At 36.3% G+C, this 15,855-nt stretch overlaps 1 protein-coding gene across 2 annotated transcripts in view; it reads right to left on the bottom strand.

Annotated features, from left to right (window-relative positions):
* LOC109108101 (ribosomal protein S6 kinase 2 alpha) overlaps positions 1 to 12,969 on the bottom strand; it is a 51,608-nt gene extending 38,639 nt beyond the window's left edge. The window contains exons 1-2 of one of the 2 annotated variants that reach the window (XM_042742393.1): positions 12,369 to 12,969; positions 3,781 to 3,825 (exon numbers count right to left, since the gene is read on the bottom strand). In XM_042742393.1, the coding sequence (XP_042598327.1) occupies positions 3,781 to 3,825; positions 12,369 to 12,431 (108 nt within the window). In that variant the 5' untranslated portion in view covers positions 12,432 to 12,969. The remainder of the gene's footprint in view (positions 1 to 3,780; positions 3,826 to 12,368) is intronic. The other variant, XM_042742394.1, reaches the window with a different exon arrangement.
* Between the last annotated feature and the right edge of the window lie 2,886 nt (positions 12,970 to 15,855).

Raw genomic sequence — 15,855 nt, 5'->3', positions numbered from 1 at the left:
TTGTAAAGTGAAGTCAAACTGTGTTTAAAATAACTTTTGTATAATAGAATTGCTTTCACTAAAGTAAAAATTTACCATGGAACTCATAAAACTATTGCAATACAAGTTCAGCAAGACTAAGAATAGCATGATACTGCCTAACTTGCCACAAAAACCCTTGGGGCAGATAAGGCTCACCTTATGTGAAGACGGGATCTGACAGTCACCACAGCCAATTTGTGCCAAAGCTCACACTGGAAAGTGATGCAAGGTTTCGAGGTCTATGTGCATTTGGTTCAGAAGACACTGGAAAGGCAATCTGTCTTTCATATCTTAGGTTTCACTAAAATGGCAAATCAGGGTCAGAAATTAACTAGAGCCAACTAATAATTTTTTTTTAACTAATAATTAAAATAATTTAAATTAAAATAATTTAAATTAAAAATTATAATAAATAAATAAACACACATGCATCTCTGCTGTAAATAATTTTAAATACTTTAAGACAAATTATTTAAAAAAAAATTCCTCTGCAAAACAATTCCAGAGAGCAAAGTTACAGGTTCACTCAAGTAATGTTTCCCTCATTAAAAAAAAAAAAAAAAAAAAAAAAAAAAAAAAAAACGTTTTAATATAAGGAATGGAATAGTACATAACAGAACAGTGTATAGTAATATATTATGAAAAAAAATGACTCAGTGCATCTTTAATATTTAATACTGTAGAAATACATGAACAAAAAATTGGGAGGGTTAAAGACAGAGGAAGCCAGAGCTGATGAGAAGCTAAAAAAGCAAGGAAGTGAGATAAAAGTGATAAGGTCTCATTAAATTCTCTGTTCTTATCACCCAAGACTGTCGCTTGTGGCTCTGACATGTCATGCTTGATTCCGCTCAACTAAAGACCCAGTCTGACAGAGATTCCTGGACAAGCAGTTATTTATTCCTGCTTGCTCTCGCTGGGGAGGATGGAGGAGAACGGAGGTATTATTAGCAACGTTCATCCACAATATCGATCCTGAAGCTTGGGTCCTACAGCTGAAGACAAGCAAAAAAGGGCTTTAGATCTACATCAAGATGGGCATCTTTGAAAAACTCAATCTGAACAAATTTATTACTCATTACAATTATTAAACCACTTTTCGAGTGTGAACTGAATGTAGCTTTAATGCTACAACACTACTATCCCTGAATAATTATGTTTTTTAACAGGTTTACACAACACTCCAGATAGCCCCGCCCCCCAAACACATGCCATTGGTTGAGCCGCTGTTGCTGTGCCAGGCTGGACGGTATGTTCATACAGAGCAAGTGTTTATACTTTTCATTGTTTGATATACTGTACATCTACATGGCATTTTAAACTGGGAGAGGAAAGTATTTTAACACTGAAATATACACACCTAAGCTTTAACAAGGGCAGATAATATCAACACACTGGGGAGAAAAAAAAACACTGAATAAGAGTGAAATAAAGGGCAACAGGCTTCACATCATTAGCTGTTCCTGTTCTTTTTTCATAATTGATCTCATCCATCCTACCCTTCAACACTTGTTCCCACTCACAAGCCATTTTATTACACCTAGACATGATGTTCCCATATAATGAAGAAAAGGATGCTTCAAAATAGCTGCATGAAGAGACAAAAGACATCCATCTATTTATCCACACGTCCCAGTTCAAAATAAGAGAAGAGGGACAAGTGATATGAGCTGAGGGCTTTTGAATTGTTCACAGTAAATCGGCCATAATGTCTGATTTTGCTTGCGTTTTATCTCAGATCCAATAGCTGGACTGTCTTGCTGGCCCTGTCCTTTCAAACAGATTGACTTCGCTTTATTTATGATGACCATAGATCACATCTAAGTTCATCACCAGTTAAATGACCCTCACCAACGACCCTTTGCTGACGTACAATGAAATAAAAACTTGTGTGATTTATGTTAAGTGTTCCCAATAAGCAACAACCAATCAGCATGTATCAAGGGAGCCAGTGACAGATCGGGAGCTGGTGAATTGGCCAACAGTAATGGACTCATGAATCATGGGCTCAGCCTGTTATCAGTGTGTCTACTGCTATCTGCTGCTATATGCTGCGTTAATTCTCACAAAAAATGTCCAGACCAAATGTCATACCTAAATAACCTACTTTTAGGACCTTTTTGAGATTTAACTGTGACATTATTTACACAGATACCCCCAAAAATGTCATTTTCATTAATGTAATGTAAAAAAAATCCGATTTATAGAAATCTGGAATTTTGAAAGAAAATCATTATCTGACCCACGCCCAAGTAAAAAAAAAAATAATAATAATCATTTGCTATGAAATATTTAAAATTACTGTTTCATGACAAATATGAACTATCCTTTCCTTTTGAATATTTAACTGGTTCTTTTTTTTTAAGTATTAAATCAATGTTTTATAGTAATGGCAATCACCACTGAGAATAATAGTTATAAAATATTCAAAAGCAATGTCTGGACACACTGTAACAAGAATTTAGAGACATGAAGATAACATGTAAATGTCACAATGTACAAAATCTTAATGGTCCTAAAACAGGCTTAAAATTTAAACCATGAAAATCCAACAAACATAAATTACTATTTATGCAATTAAGGTCAAGAAACATCAGGAAATACAACCACTGTATGTAATGCAGTGTCATATTCAACCAAATGCAGCTTATTCACATGACCAATAATTAGTCAACAGTTGATTGGCTATAGTCTTCACTAATTAAATGCTATGCATAATAAACATAATAATATTTGCATAATATCTAATCATTCTATTATAACAAAGACTCATTAAACTGTTGCTCAAGTGAGGTCATTTTGTCTTTGGACGGACTAAATTAATAGCCCAAAAATATCTGGCTGCAGTCTTTGGGGTCTAAAGCATTACAGGACCTTGACTGAGCTGCACTAGAGTTTTGAGGCGAGCTCACTGTTCAGAAAGACGGAGGAAAGCGCATGCTGTAGGAGGAGACAGGCTGTCTCTCTGTCCATCACTTCAGGCTCATATTACACATAAAAACACAACAAATGCAGGGATAAATGAGGGAGAGAGAGGCTTTCCCCACACAGTTAGATAGACAGGCTGCAAAAAGTCAAGATGAATCCTGGAACAGAGAGGCTATGAGTAATCCGACCCCTTTTGACACACAAAGAGGCCTCAGAGTCTCTGAGCCAGAACTCTAGACTGAATTCTTCTTAGCACTTGTTCCATTGATTGTTTCAGAAAGCTGCCAATATACCCCAGACACTCCTGTGAGACAGAAGCGACTCTAAGATCTCTTAGACACGGCACACAATATTGGCTCAAACATGAGATCACAAATCAAATCTAAAGGAGCAGTACTGTAGAACTCAAATTCATGGCTCAACATCAAGAATGTCCCCATGGCCAGTGTGAGAAAGTTGGGGCAGCTGAGCTAGCTGACCATTTGTCCTATCAGGCCTTAATGAATGTCTGATGCATTTTTCTACCTACAAACATTTTTATGTTTGCAATCTGTGATGATTTAAATATATCACCAAAATAAAGTGGGAACAGAGATTGCAAGAAATTGTTAGAATGGAGCGCACGACTAACAGAAAAATAAAAATATGTCCTGCAAATTACCCATGAATTCAGAAAGATGGATAAACAAGAGTAACATGTTGTGAAAGCAGCATATTTGCTGGAAATTATAAGTTTTTCTAGATTTTTTTTGTTTTTGTTTTAAAGTAATGTGTTATAACTCTCCCGAACATCTTGAAGTGTGTTTGCAAGTGTGGTCAGCTGGGTCCTACCTTAACAGCTGAAGTGACCCCATCCTCAGTGGTGCTCTGCCCATTCTGAAAGAGAAGCAGAAAGAGATTCATGAGATTCACTTCACGAGGTGCCACATGGGAATTGTTTTCAACAGGTTCATTTTTCTTCAAAATCAAGTTTAACTCATTAATTTGAAAACTCTATTTACTTGTATGCAAAATAATTGCAATCGCTTAGCCTTCAAAATAGTGTACATAAAGTACACACAGTTCAGGCATGTTTACAGCTGGATCCTCTGGCTTATTATCATGAGAACTGCCACAGCATGTGTGCATGCATGTACTTGAAGGCTCACAGCTGTGGTGTCAAAATGATAAAAGTGTGTTATGCTTAGATGACATAATCAACAGCTCCCGGGGCATTTCAACAGGCTTTGCTCCTTATACACTCACATACACACTTTCTTTCTGTGAATGTGCTTGAACATCTGTTCTGCCAACAAGCTGGGTCTTCAAATGTAATTCTAAAACAGATTTCACTGCACGGCACTAACAAAAGACATTTGCAATTATTCATTGTTTATACTGTTCTTTTACTAGGTTATTCGTTGTTTAGATTGGACTACTACTAGGTTAGTATTTAATTAGGGTTTAATCATACTTTAAACTGTACACTTTAAACCCCGTGTTAAAGTCACCATAAAATCTTCTTTTTTTTTTTTTTAAGGAACATTGCAGAATACTGGTTTCTTGTTCACCTGTGCAAGTTTTGATTATCTTAAATAGTCTGAAATATATAAAAGTTATTTTGGTTCAAGATTTTTCAGAAACTAAAAACATAAATCTGAAAGTAAAGACAAAGTGACTTTACAAAGTGCATTCATATTTTCTGAGATATTATTGGTTGACTGTTGCAAACAACTTCTAGTAAAAATCTAGCACTGCATTGTTTGATCTGCACACATTTAGCTAAAAGAGACTTTAATCAGAGGTTTAAGTGTAAAAAGCCTTACAGAGAGCTAAAAATAAAATGTCTGCATTTAGGAACAGTATCTGATGTCTGCATATGGGAATTGTATCTGATGATGGGCGGCCAACATTTAGTAACTTAAAAACTCTTCAGATGAGAGCAAACCACAACCACCCAGAATCAAAATACATGTAAAATACATGTAAATTCTATAAAAACATGTAGACAGAACTTCCTCATGCTATTTCCCCTTAATTTTTCCATTAGGAGAAGATCGTCATATTTGAATATTGTATACTGTATATTCTGTTTTTTTTTTCTTCTTTTTCTTTAACTATATTTGTCTACCTTGTACTTTTTGTGCCATTGCCTGGAATAAACGAATTAAAAAAAAAAAAAAAAAAAAAAAGGAGAAGCATCTATCTGTATGACAGACAGTTTATCAGAATTCCACAAACAATTTCTTCCTCACAAACAATTAAACATGTAAAGACAAAGAGAGAATGTGTGTACGGTTTATTTATTCATTTTCTGAATTTGTAGATTACCAGCACAACCGACTGATTTCTGCAGTTCTAACAGTGAATTCTCTCATGACCCGGCAGAAAAACACAAGAATCCCATCCTGCACAGGCTATCGCTTTCAATTTCATTCAATACAGAACCTTGAGCGAGAAGAGAACGAAATGAAAGAGACAAAAATAAAAAGAATAGGAGGAAGGAAGAAAACACTTCTGGCTGCTCAGAGAAAAATGTAAAACAGACAAAGATCAAGGATTCCTCACATGCGAAGTCAGAGCTTCATTCATTTATGCTGACTTCAGATCGATTCACTCAAGTGCTCTGGAAGTTGAAATTGCTCTGAAAACTCGACTTAGAAAAGCTCTGGTTTACCGTCAATGTCACTTTTGACGATAATAAGCACAAGAGCTCTTATACAGAAGTTTCCTTGGTAACTTGAAAGACCAACACAAACAAACAAAAAAGGGCATAAATGGCTACAAATAACTTTGCGTCATAAGACCTCAATATATTATCAAGAGTCATGAGTATTAATTTTGTGTTGCCTCATTGCCTGTATATGTTTTTTTGACTCTCAAAATGAAGGTAGACATGGATTTGCATTTTAAGAATCACCAAGGACCATGGTTTTAGCTAAATAAGTAAATTATATTAAATAAAACATGTTTAATAAAACATATCTACAACTTATCTAAACCATTTATAAGGTTTTCTCATCAAAAACAGCTTTAAAAAATGTGGCAGTATATTTGAGCTTTGCGAACAATGCCATAAGTTTGGAGTGAGACTATTTACCAAACAATGGAAAAAAACACATTATTTTTACGACATGTTTTACGGCAGACTTCAGACACACGCTTTAAAATATAAGCTGAATTACACTAGAATTGATATGCGCTTACATAAATCATTAACAGACTGTGTCAAAGTGAGCTGTGAACATCAGCTATCTGTAAAGAAACTGATAAGGAAATATGAGCTGTGCTTAATTAACACTGCACTCGTTTAACGCATTCAACACTTTAATGAATCCAGGTTATTGAAATCTTTACATAAGATGTACAACATGATATATTGTGTTTTGTAGGGTTTCTAATTAAACAGATTTTTGTTATCTACATTTTGTGATAGGTCAGAGACATTTACAAAAATAAAACAAATTGATGGTATTTAAAAAAAACAGAAACATAAAATAGCATGTGTACATGTCTAAAGTATGTGTGTGTTTTCAGGAAGTTAAAAGGACAAACAGAATAGAACTGATACTTCAGCACAACTTCTGGCTTTCTAGAAAGACAAACTCAAACTATTATTAACATAATGAAGAAAACACACACACAAAGTACATAAAATGCATGAACAAATTAAAGCAAAAACACAACATTATGGCTACTGGTCACATGTGACCCTGAAACTCTTTTCCTGACACTAAAAGAGTTGTCTGCAAAAAAATTAACAAATCTCTCATAATGTGACCCTGTTACAGAAATAGCATGCAAGAAATTGGGACCAAAGAGTTCCTCAGAGAGGTGAGATGAAGTGTGTGCGTGAGAGAGAGGGAAAAAAGAGAAGTGAATGGAATTAAAAGGCTTGTATTTTAAGTGACTTGGCCATTAATGAAACAAGTGCATGAAAAAGAATAGGGTTGCTACAAAACAAAACAAGTGCAAATAATAAAACACATAGCAAAATACACAGACTTATCTTTTAAGAGGAAAGGGAAAGGAAGGTTGAGGTAAAAAAGAAGAAGCTTGTCAAATCAGACTGATGCTAACATGGACATTTTGTGTCCATAAAGCATGAACAAAACAAAATAAATTAAATAAAAACTCCTTTACGATGCTAAATCTGGTTTGTGATGACCACAATGTGTTTTGTGGATTGAATTAATGGCTTTCATAAGCATGAAACCATCAAATTTCAAGAGAACTTTTGAAATGCCAATTTCCCTATTCAGACTATGTCATGTTAATGGCTCATGATGCTATTAATGGATTTCAATGTTTGATTGTAAAGACATTTTTCTTTTGACCTTTGTATGATAAACTATTTTGGTGCTGAATTGGGTCACCACTTATGTCCAATGAAAATCTGATTCCTTAAGTAAAACTGAGAATTTAAGAAAACCTATTGTGTTTTACAGTCATTTTTTTTCTCTTTCAGTAAGTGTTTGGCTTTATTTGGATATAGAATATTTTTAATATAACCGCTATATTTTAACGAAAAAAAAAACCTTGAAGAAGGTACATACTTTCCGTATTTGCTCAAAAATGCTGGATTTTTTGTATGATGTAATATTAGTCCAGTCAAACATCAACTCTGCAGCTCCCTTAGACTGAGAAAAACTCATATGGACTATAGGTGAAGAGAAGAAACTCATTTTTTCAAGCCCTGAAGAAACCAATATCAAAAGTCAGACCTCTCCCTACGTGTGACTCACGTCCTCATAATGCAACTGACTGACAGATAAAGTGGGAGTTGAGTTTCTAGATGCTTCTGAAGTCCCGAATAGGTCATACTGTTCCTTAGAGCGGTAGGAGCATGCAACTAGGCCATTATGTAATCTCACCTTTAACCTGCAGATCAGGTGATGCTGTTGATTGAGACACACCAATGATATCAGAAGAGAGAGAGGAAAGGAGCAATGTAGGGCAATGTAAAAGAAAGCCAAATGTGTCAGTAGCAAATATCAGTTTACATTTCCAAACATTCATTTTGCCATTAATTGTAAGAATTTACAATTTTGCGTTGAACGAGTGCAGTGTTAATGAAGCACAGCTCATATTTCCTTAGTTTCTTTACAGATAGCTGATGTTCACAGTTCGCTTTGAAACAACAAAAAAAGTGTTGTAATAATTTTGGCCACCACTGTATGTGTATATAATAAAATTAAAGGAATGAATAAAGGAATGAAGGAACAAATGAAAGTAAATAAATAAACATCTCAATAAATAAAAAAACAGTATAAGTCAGAAATGTCAGCTTGCTGATGATTCAGGCATTTGACATGCACATAAAACATTTGTGTCTATTTCAATGTCAAACCTGACAAGCGTGTGAGGCTGCATGGTAAGCAGTTACACAAGACTGAACGAGTATGAATGTGACAAAGATGAAGGTCTGACAGAATTTTTGAGCCCTGGTTAAAAGAAAGGAAACAGATAGCAGGAGTGATGTGGAAGAAGAAAAGTTAGACAGAGAGATGAAGAAAGGAAGACAAAGAAATCACAGATGAATCGAATCATTAAAACTCTGTGATGAATTAAAGATAAATGTTTAATACTTTCAAAGAGTGAGACTCTTACTGGTGTTCACAGGTGGCAGGGATTTAAAAAGAGATGACAGGAAGAAATTCAGCTTTTAGTTCAGATTTCCGGATCACATCATCTCCATATTCTCGGCCATCATGCGCTGCTATGCCTTCTCACGTTTCAAACCGCTGCACGCACCGACAGCTGAGACCGGAAACATGCAGTTTAAAAATCTGATATTCCCAAGGAACATATGCTGGAAGCATGTGACATTGTGTGTGTGGTATTTATGGAGGAAATGCAAAAACAAGAAAGCAAGTGGGAGAAATTGGACTGAATTAGATTAATATTGTTTTAAAATATTCTTTTAGAACTCATGAAGGAAACTGAAAGCATCTAGAGCAGAGAACATCTGATCAATGTACATGAATCCACCAAAACTAATGTCTGAATTCTTTTTTTTTTTTGGCTCCATCTCAGTTCAAAGCTCACAGCTTGACTTGTAGGACACAGTCAAACTGGCTCTTCCGAGTGAAACATAACCCCTCCCTGTGGAACAGACCGGGCCTCATACGCTATGATATACCGTCAACACACTTCCAGCAAATCTGGGAAGCTCCCGGGTTCACAGGAATACATTTCCGGTGATGGAGCAAGAACAGAACTTGTGACTCCGAGAGCTCACAGAATGCCTGTCCTTTAATAGAAGAATACAGCCTTAAATGCTCTCCTTTGTTTTCCAACATCTAGTCTCCAAAGAGTTGAAAGCCCTTGTTGAACAAGCTCCAGGTTCCATGTAACTACAGGCTTTTGAAACAGTGATACCAATCATCTTTGTGCAGTATGTATGATTACAAACACAAATCACTGCTAAACCCCAGAGAGCATGGCAGCCAACAAAAAGGTGAACAGCAGGTGCTCCGAATAAAACCAAAAAAGAATTAACTCACACATCTGTAGCAAAAGGCCTGGGTAAATGATTCAGAGTAATGCGTTCTAGTTGCCAACCAGTCAACCAGTAACTATATGAGAACTGCAATATAGCTAAATACTGTACATGTCTAAAATTGAACTGTAACAATGTGCATGAAAATACATACACTGAAGAAAACTTTTTATATTTTTCCCTCCAGAACTTTATGGCAGCACATTTGATGTTTATCTGCTTACCCCCAGGGCATCCAAGATGTAGGTGACTTTGTTTCTTCAAATGATGATTTTTAACTCCAACCGTTGCAGTCTGTCAGTCGTATAATGCATGGCAATGGTAACAAAATCTTTAAATATTACATTTTGTATTTCTGCCTTTAGAGCACTATGTGCATCTGTCTTGAGCGAATCGATGGCTTTGGTCTGTGTATGAATTTGGTGTGTGTAAACAATGAGTGACGTATACGCGCGAGAGATCACTTCCGGCGCTTGCGTAAACTACACCAGAGCGCGTACACACCTCACACACCGGATGCCGTGCATGTGCTCAAGGCAGTTGGACATAGGAGTGTATTAGAGGTAAAAAATGATATAAATACTGTTTGGTTTCTTGCACAAACTGATCATTTCGTGTCTTAGGACATCAATGTATCGTCACGAGCCGCAGGGTTTAATTTGGATTAGTCTGTGCATGTTTTTTTTACTCTCATAGACTTTGTTACCATTGCCATGCATTATACGACTAACAGACTGAAACGGTTAGAGTTAAAAATCGTCATTTGTGTTCTACTGAAGAAAAAGTGACCTACATCTTGGATGCCCTGGGGGTATGCAGATGAACATCAAATTTCCATTTTTGGGTGAACTATACATTTAAGCATTGGCAGTATGTAAAAACTGCCAGTGAGCAAGAAGGAAATACATTTTTTATACAAATCAGGCGGTTTGTACCTAGTTGTTTCCTGTTCCTATAGTACTTACTTGGCCTAGACTACATTAGGAAGCACTTTACAGTCTTGTGGTACTTGCTGAAATGCTGTGGCAAGATTCTAATCAGCACAGTTATTCTGCAAAATTTATAAATCTAGATTAATTTCTGCTCAGTTCTGCCTCTCTTTCTTATCTCCAGGAAGATTTTCACTCAAAGGACTGAGACGTACAGCAAATGTTTCTGCAGCGAACCTGCTGTCGCCTGATTGGTGAACCCATTAAAGGGGTGAGCGACCAGAAGGCAAGGGAGAAAGAAAAGTTAATTTAAGCTTAAAATTGAACATGTCTCAGGCAGCGATTCTCAAAAGAGATCAGCATTAGTCTGAGAGCAAGAAAAGAAATTAAATCGTCTTTCCTCCATTCTCATTAATCATGGACATCACAGGCCATATTGTCTCAGCTTGCCCTGCAGTTTTAAATTTGACCTCCAGCCAAAGTTGCTGGAGCAAATTCCAGTGCTGTGCAATGCTAACGGCTGAAAGTTTACTGTACTACAACACTGAAATAAAGCAGGAGTTTAGCTCTCAGAGCTGTAAGCACTGTGGTCTGTGCATGTGATTAAAAGATATGATTCCTCAAACCAGCATGTCTGAAAATATATTTGCACATCAAAAGGAAATGTAAACCTTTTGAAGAAAAAATAAAACATCTCACTGTATGAATGCTAAACTTGAGACAAGTTTATCTTATACTACAGAAACCAGTTAAGTATTACAAACATGTGGCTGTTATTGAGATGGTTATGCTGTTTTTAAAGCAATAATAATAATAATAATAATAATAATAATAATAAAACATTAAAAAAACAGCAGTTTTGTACCACACACCACAAACAGTCTGGCTACACAAATTCAAGAGTGCACAATAATTCAGAAAGTACTATTTCCCAGAGTTTCTTATGACCTTAGACTTCTGTATTATTTATTAGATTTTTTTGACATTTCACATGTACCCCGGAGAAGACAAAATGCACAGCAAGAAACACAGGAAAACAGCTAGTTCACTGAGCACAACATAAGAAAACCAATATTCTTCCACTAGAGTCATTTCACAAAACTGGTGCCTTTTTAAATTTAAAAAGGAGATTTTTATGAAATTTTCTTTCCGACTTTGAAAAACGTCATAAAACATTAATGAGTTTCATTATATAACCTCAAACATTAAAAAAAAAAAAAAAATGCATGTATGCTTTAAAGCTATGACTAATATAATAACAAGGTTGACAGTTTTGCATTTAATTTATTCCTTTCTAGCCTTGTTCCCAAGGCCATGACACTGTAAGATGGTCAGTAGAAGAGAATTATTGTTGAAATTTCTAAACATATGCTGTGGTCTACTGTGCAAACTCATAGGAGCAGAGTAGAGTATTTAAAATAATCCATTACTGACAAATCTAACAAAATATTAAGGTAAAATTATTTTAAAAAGACACATGTGCTTTATGTTTTCAGTTGAATTGTTAATAACAGGAGTCTGGATGATAACATTGCTGATAAATAATCTGGTTGGAAACACAAGGTTAGAGACCAGCCAAAACATGTATCCACAATGAAGAAAGTTTCTGGATTTTTGTTTGTGTAAAAGAAAATGTCTATTATAAGTTATAGTAAAAATTAGTGATAGCTTCTCATTGTTAAAGTCATTGTTTAGACATGGTTACGTGGGACACCCTTCTGTGGAATGACCCTCCAGTGTTACAAAACATCTCACCTGCGCTACTTCAAGCGGCGCGTCATGCTCGCGCTCCAAAAGAACATCGAGTAAAGACAGCCAACCATACCTGCAGAACCCTGCACACGTGTTTAGTGATCTACAACTATTTTAAAGTATCACATTTCTTTATGATTGCCGTTTTTTCTCATGAACTCCCCATGACAAACACGTGGACCTCTGCCACGGATAGAGTAACCCTGAGTAACCATTAAATCTGTTAATTTTAGTTCTGTGATTTCACCACCTCTCACCTCCGTCTCCAACTGCACCAGCTCCATTTTGGGCCATGGTTCTGCCAGTTGAGCAAGTGGCATTGTGTATGCTCCTTCTTATGTCTCTCAAGGACTCAAAATCGGACGGGGATTTCTCTCGAGCCCGTGTATTTCCTTGTGGAACTACCTGGTCTGTCCCTTTAGATCAGAAGCAAACGGGAGACTTTTCTCTCTCACAATCCGCACAGGACGCGCATAGTCACTCCGCGGAAAAATCGAAACAGTTATTCCTGTTTAAATGACGTTGACGGATTCTCCTCTCGGTCAGGTGATGAAGAGGAGTTGCACAGCCCCGTTCCTGGAAAGGAACAAATCTCTCCCAGTCAGTCACTAACAAACACACACACAGGTGGACTCGGGTTTAGGAGGAACGTGCGTCTGCGGCGATGAAACGCGTCCCCTCCGAGCAAATGAAACGAATTAAAAGATGTTATTGTAATACGATGGTTTCTCAACTGACACTCACTGTCGGTGTGCACGCAAGCACAGGAAAAGAGGAGCTGATGCTGTCAGTGTGTTCCGCTCTGAACCGAACCCACAGTAAAAGCGCATGAGCTTCTATCGATCATTGGTTTGAAGACAGTTCTCGGCCAGCCCCTTTCTCCTATACCCCTCCACTGACGCCCCTCTCTGGCCACAGACGGATACTGCAAGATCTCTGCTGTATGGTCACAGCCAGTTACACACAAACGTAAATTGCAACATTTAAAGAGTTAGTTCACCCAAAAATGAAAATTAGCCCATAAATTACTCAACTCAACTCTACTCAACTTTATTTCTAAAGCACTTTCAAAATAAACAATGGGCACCAAAGTGCTGTACATGAACAAAAAAGAAAAAACAAATACATACACCCCAAATACATAGAATTTACAACAGAAAAATAAATACGTTTTTAACGATTTTTTTAAGGACAGCGGAAGCTCATTCCATAGTCTAGGAGCTGCCACGGAAAAAGCTCTATCTCCTCTACACGTCAAGCTCGATCGAGAAACCGTCAGATACAGTTGATCCTTGGAGCCAGATACAGATACTCTGGTGCCAAGCCATGGAGAGATTTAAAAACATATAACACAAAACGATAATTTATAAGAAAATTAAAACATTTTCATTAGAACTAAATGGCAAACTTTATTGCAGTTATTTGTTCACATGACACATATTTGCAGCTTCAGACTTAACCATCAGTTGGGCACAAGCTAAGCCTGAGGAAACATTACACTAAAAACGTTGCATTCGACTGGACACAGGAAAGCAAATCATTGCATTGCATACCAAGCATGTTTTACTAAAATACTACCATAAGAAGTAGAGATCAATGTAACAGCGTATTCCCCAGTGCTGGCACAAGTAGCCTATCTCCTTTTCCATCATGCCATGATTGCTTTTTATGTCGTTAATTGTCTTGTAGGCTTGCCCATTTTGTGACAAGACAGCAATATGCCAATACCTCTTGACTCTTTATTCTCTCAAAGGGAGCAGAGAAGAGCAACTGTTGCTTCTAGCTGAGAGTGGTTACCACTGGCAACCACAGACGATCTGCTAGAGTGCCGGTGAATTTGTTGCCAGAGTAAAACAGAGTATGAATGGTCGTCTTTATGAGATTGTAGTGGGTGGATATGGAGTGTGCATGGTAGAGGACCATGTTTCATTGAGTCAAATGATGGCACAAAGCGCAAAATACTTTTAATGGCACTCAGATACACTAATGATAATGTAGGGCTATGTCAGGCTAAACTGTGACATTTTTAAAAGGCGTCAAGACTAAGGCCTTAATGATAGACATGCAAAATTCCTTAGTGTGGACATAAAGTCAATTATGTATGAATCTTTTTCACAAAAATAAATCATATGCATTATAAACACTCATTACCCTCTGTTGAGTATATGTGTGTGTGTTCAGCACTAGGCTGCAGCAGTACAAACAGCTATTATGTACACAGATATCAAATGCACATACTCAGCTGTACCATGGCTTCGATTCTCTTGCTCTTTACTGCTAGCTTGGCCTATTTCAGTAAGAACCTGGCAATCTGCCTGCCAGCCCGTCTCTACAATTACTATACTCAAAGTCTCTTTGAATCAAAAGCATACGCTAGAACAGCAAATACTCTGCTTTAGAGCAGTGTGAACACCATGACTTTCCGTGCAAGGTGACTCTCTACACTATTTAGTCTAGAGAGCTCGCAAGAGACTATTAATACAACAGTAGATATCCAAAGGTTAAAAAACCCCTGAAACCTGAAGACGTAATGCAAGATGTTGTACTTTTTATTTGGCTGGTTTGGTATTCCTTGTTCCATACCAAAGCAGTTTCCCGTGTTTTACAACGTCAAGGCTTTAAAAATTAATCTAGTTTGACCTTGAAAAGAATGCAGTGGAGAAAGGAAAGATTAAAATGCATTCTGAACATTATTGAAATACTACAGTAGATGCATACAGGCAGTAGGAGCTGAATGAATTCAGACTGAGCAATATTTTTATGTAACACCTATAAAATTATAAAATAGGGTACATTACATAACATTTATATAAAACATATATTTTCAATAGCAGAAAAAGTAATAAGAAGTGTGAGAGACTTTGTTTGAACCATGAACATTAAGAACATAATTTTTATTTATTTATTAGCGCTGTTGTTTGTTTTCCTTTTTTTTTATTACTAATGGCATTAGTGTGTAAGTGCTCAATAATGCCACCTAGAGGTCGGTGATATATCACACAGTGCAGATCTTTAGTAGTTTACAGAATTTAGCTATGCATCAGTGAGCCCGTTTGTCTGTTTGTATAGAGCTGTGCATGAAATCTAATGGCCGTTTGCCTGTTTTTCCTTCAGACTCCTTTGGTGGACCCTTTAACATAACTCATGTGTCATTTCTTCCCACAGTGCACAGACAGATGTGTTCAGACAGGAAGTCTTGTGTATATGTAATTGATGTTGATGCAAAGCCCTGCAAGAAATAATGGCCAGCCAGAACACTCTTGATGATTAACACTCTTGTTGACTGTTGTTTTTCGCTGCTCAAATAATCAAATTTGTTGCTCAGGAATTAATTGACTTATTAATTATCAAGATAAAAGCAATTTAAAATGCAGCTCAGCTTTTTAAACGTATGCAAGATGTCTAAACATGTCTTTATTTACTATGTTATTAGTTTATTTATTTTAATCTAATTTCATTTTTTATTAAGTTATAATTGAAGTGTATTTTAATCTTAATTTTTACTACCTTATTTTTGTAAGTATACACACATATAAGACTTAATTATAAACTCCAGTTTAGTTTAATTAAACTTGCTTAAACTAATTAAACAATATTTGTGTCAATGATTAAGCAAATACTTTAACACTATTTGCAGCAGGTATTTTACATGCCCACACTGCTGTTATATAGCATTTATTTGACCTAAAAAAAGACTGCCTAGGAATAACCTGCACTTCCTTTGTAAGTAATTGAGTGTGTACT

The sequence above is a fragment of the Cyprinus carpio genome, chromosome B17 (assembly GCF_018340385.1).
Source record: "Cyprinus carpio isolate SPL01 chromosome B17, ASM1834038v1, whole genome shotgun sequence".
Taxonomy (NCBI): Eukaryota; Metazoa; Chordata; class Actinopteri; order Cypriniformes; family Cyprinidae; genus Cyprinus; species Cyprinus carpio.
This window is presented reverse-complemented; position numbering and strand designations above follow the sequence as displayed.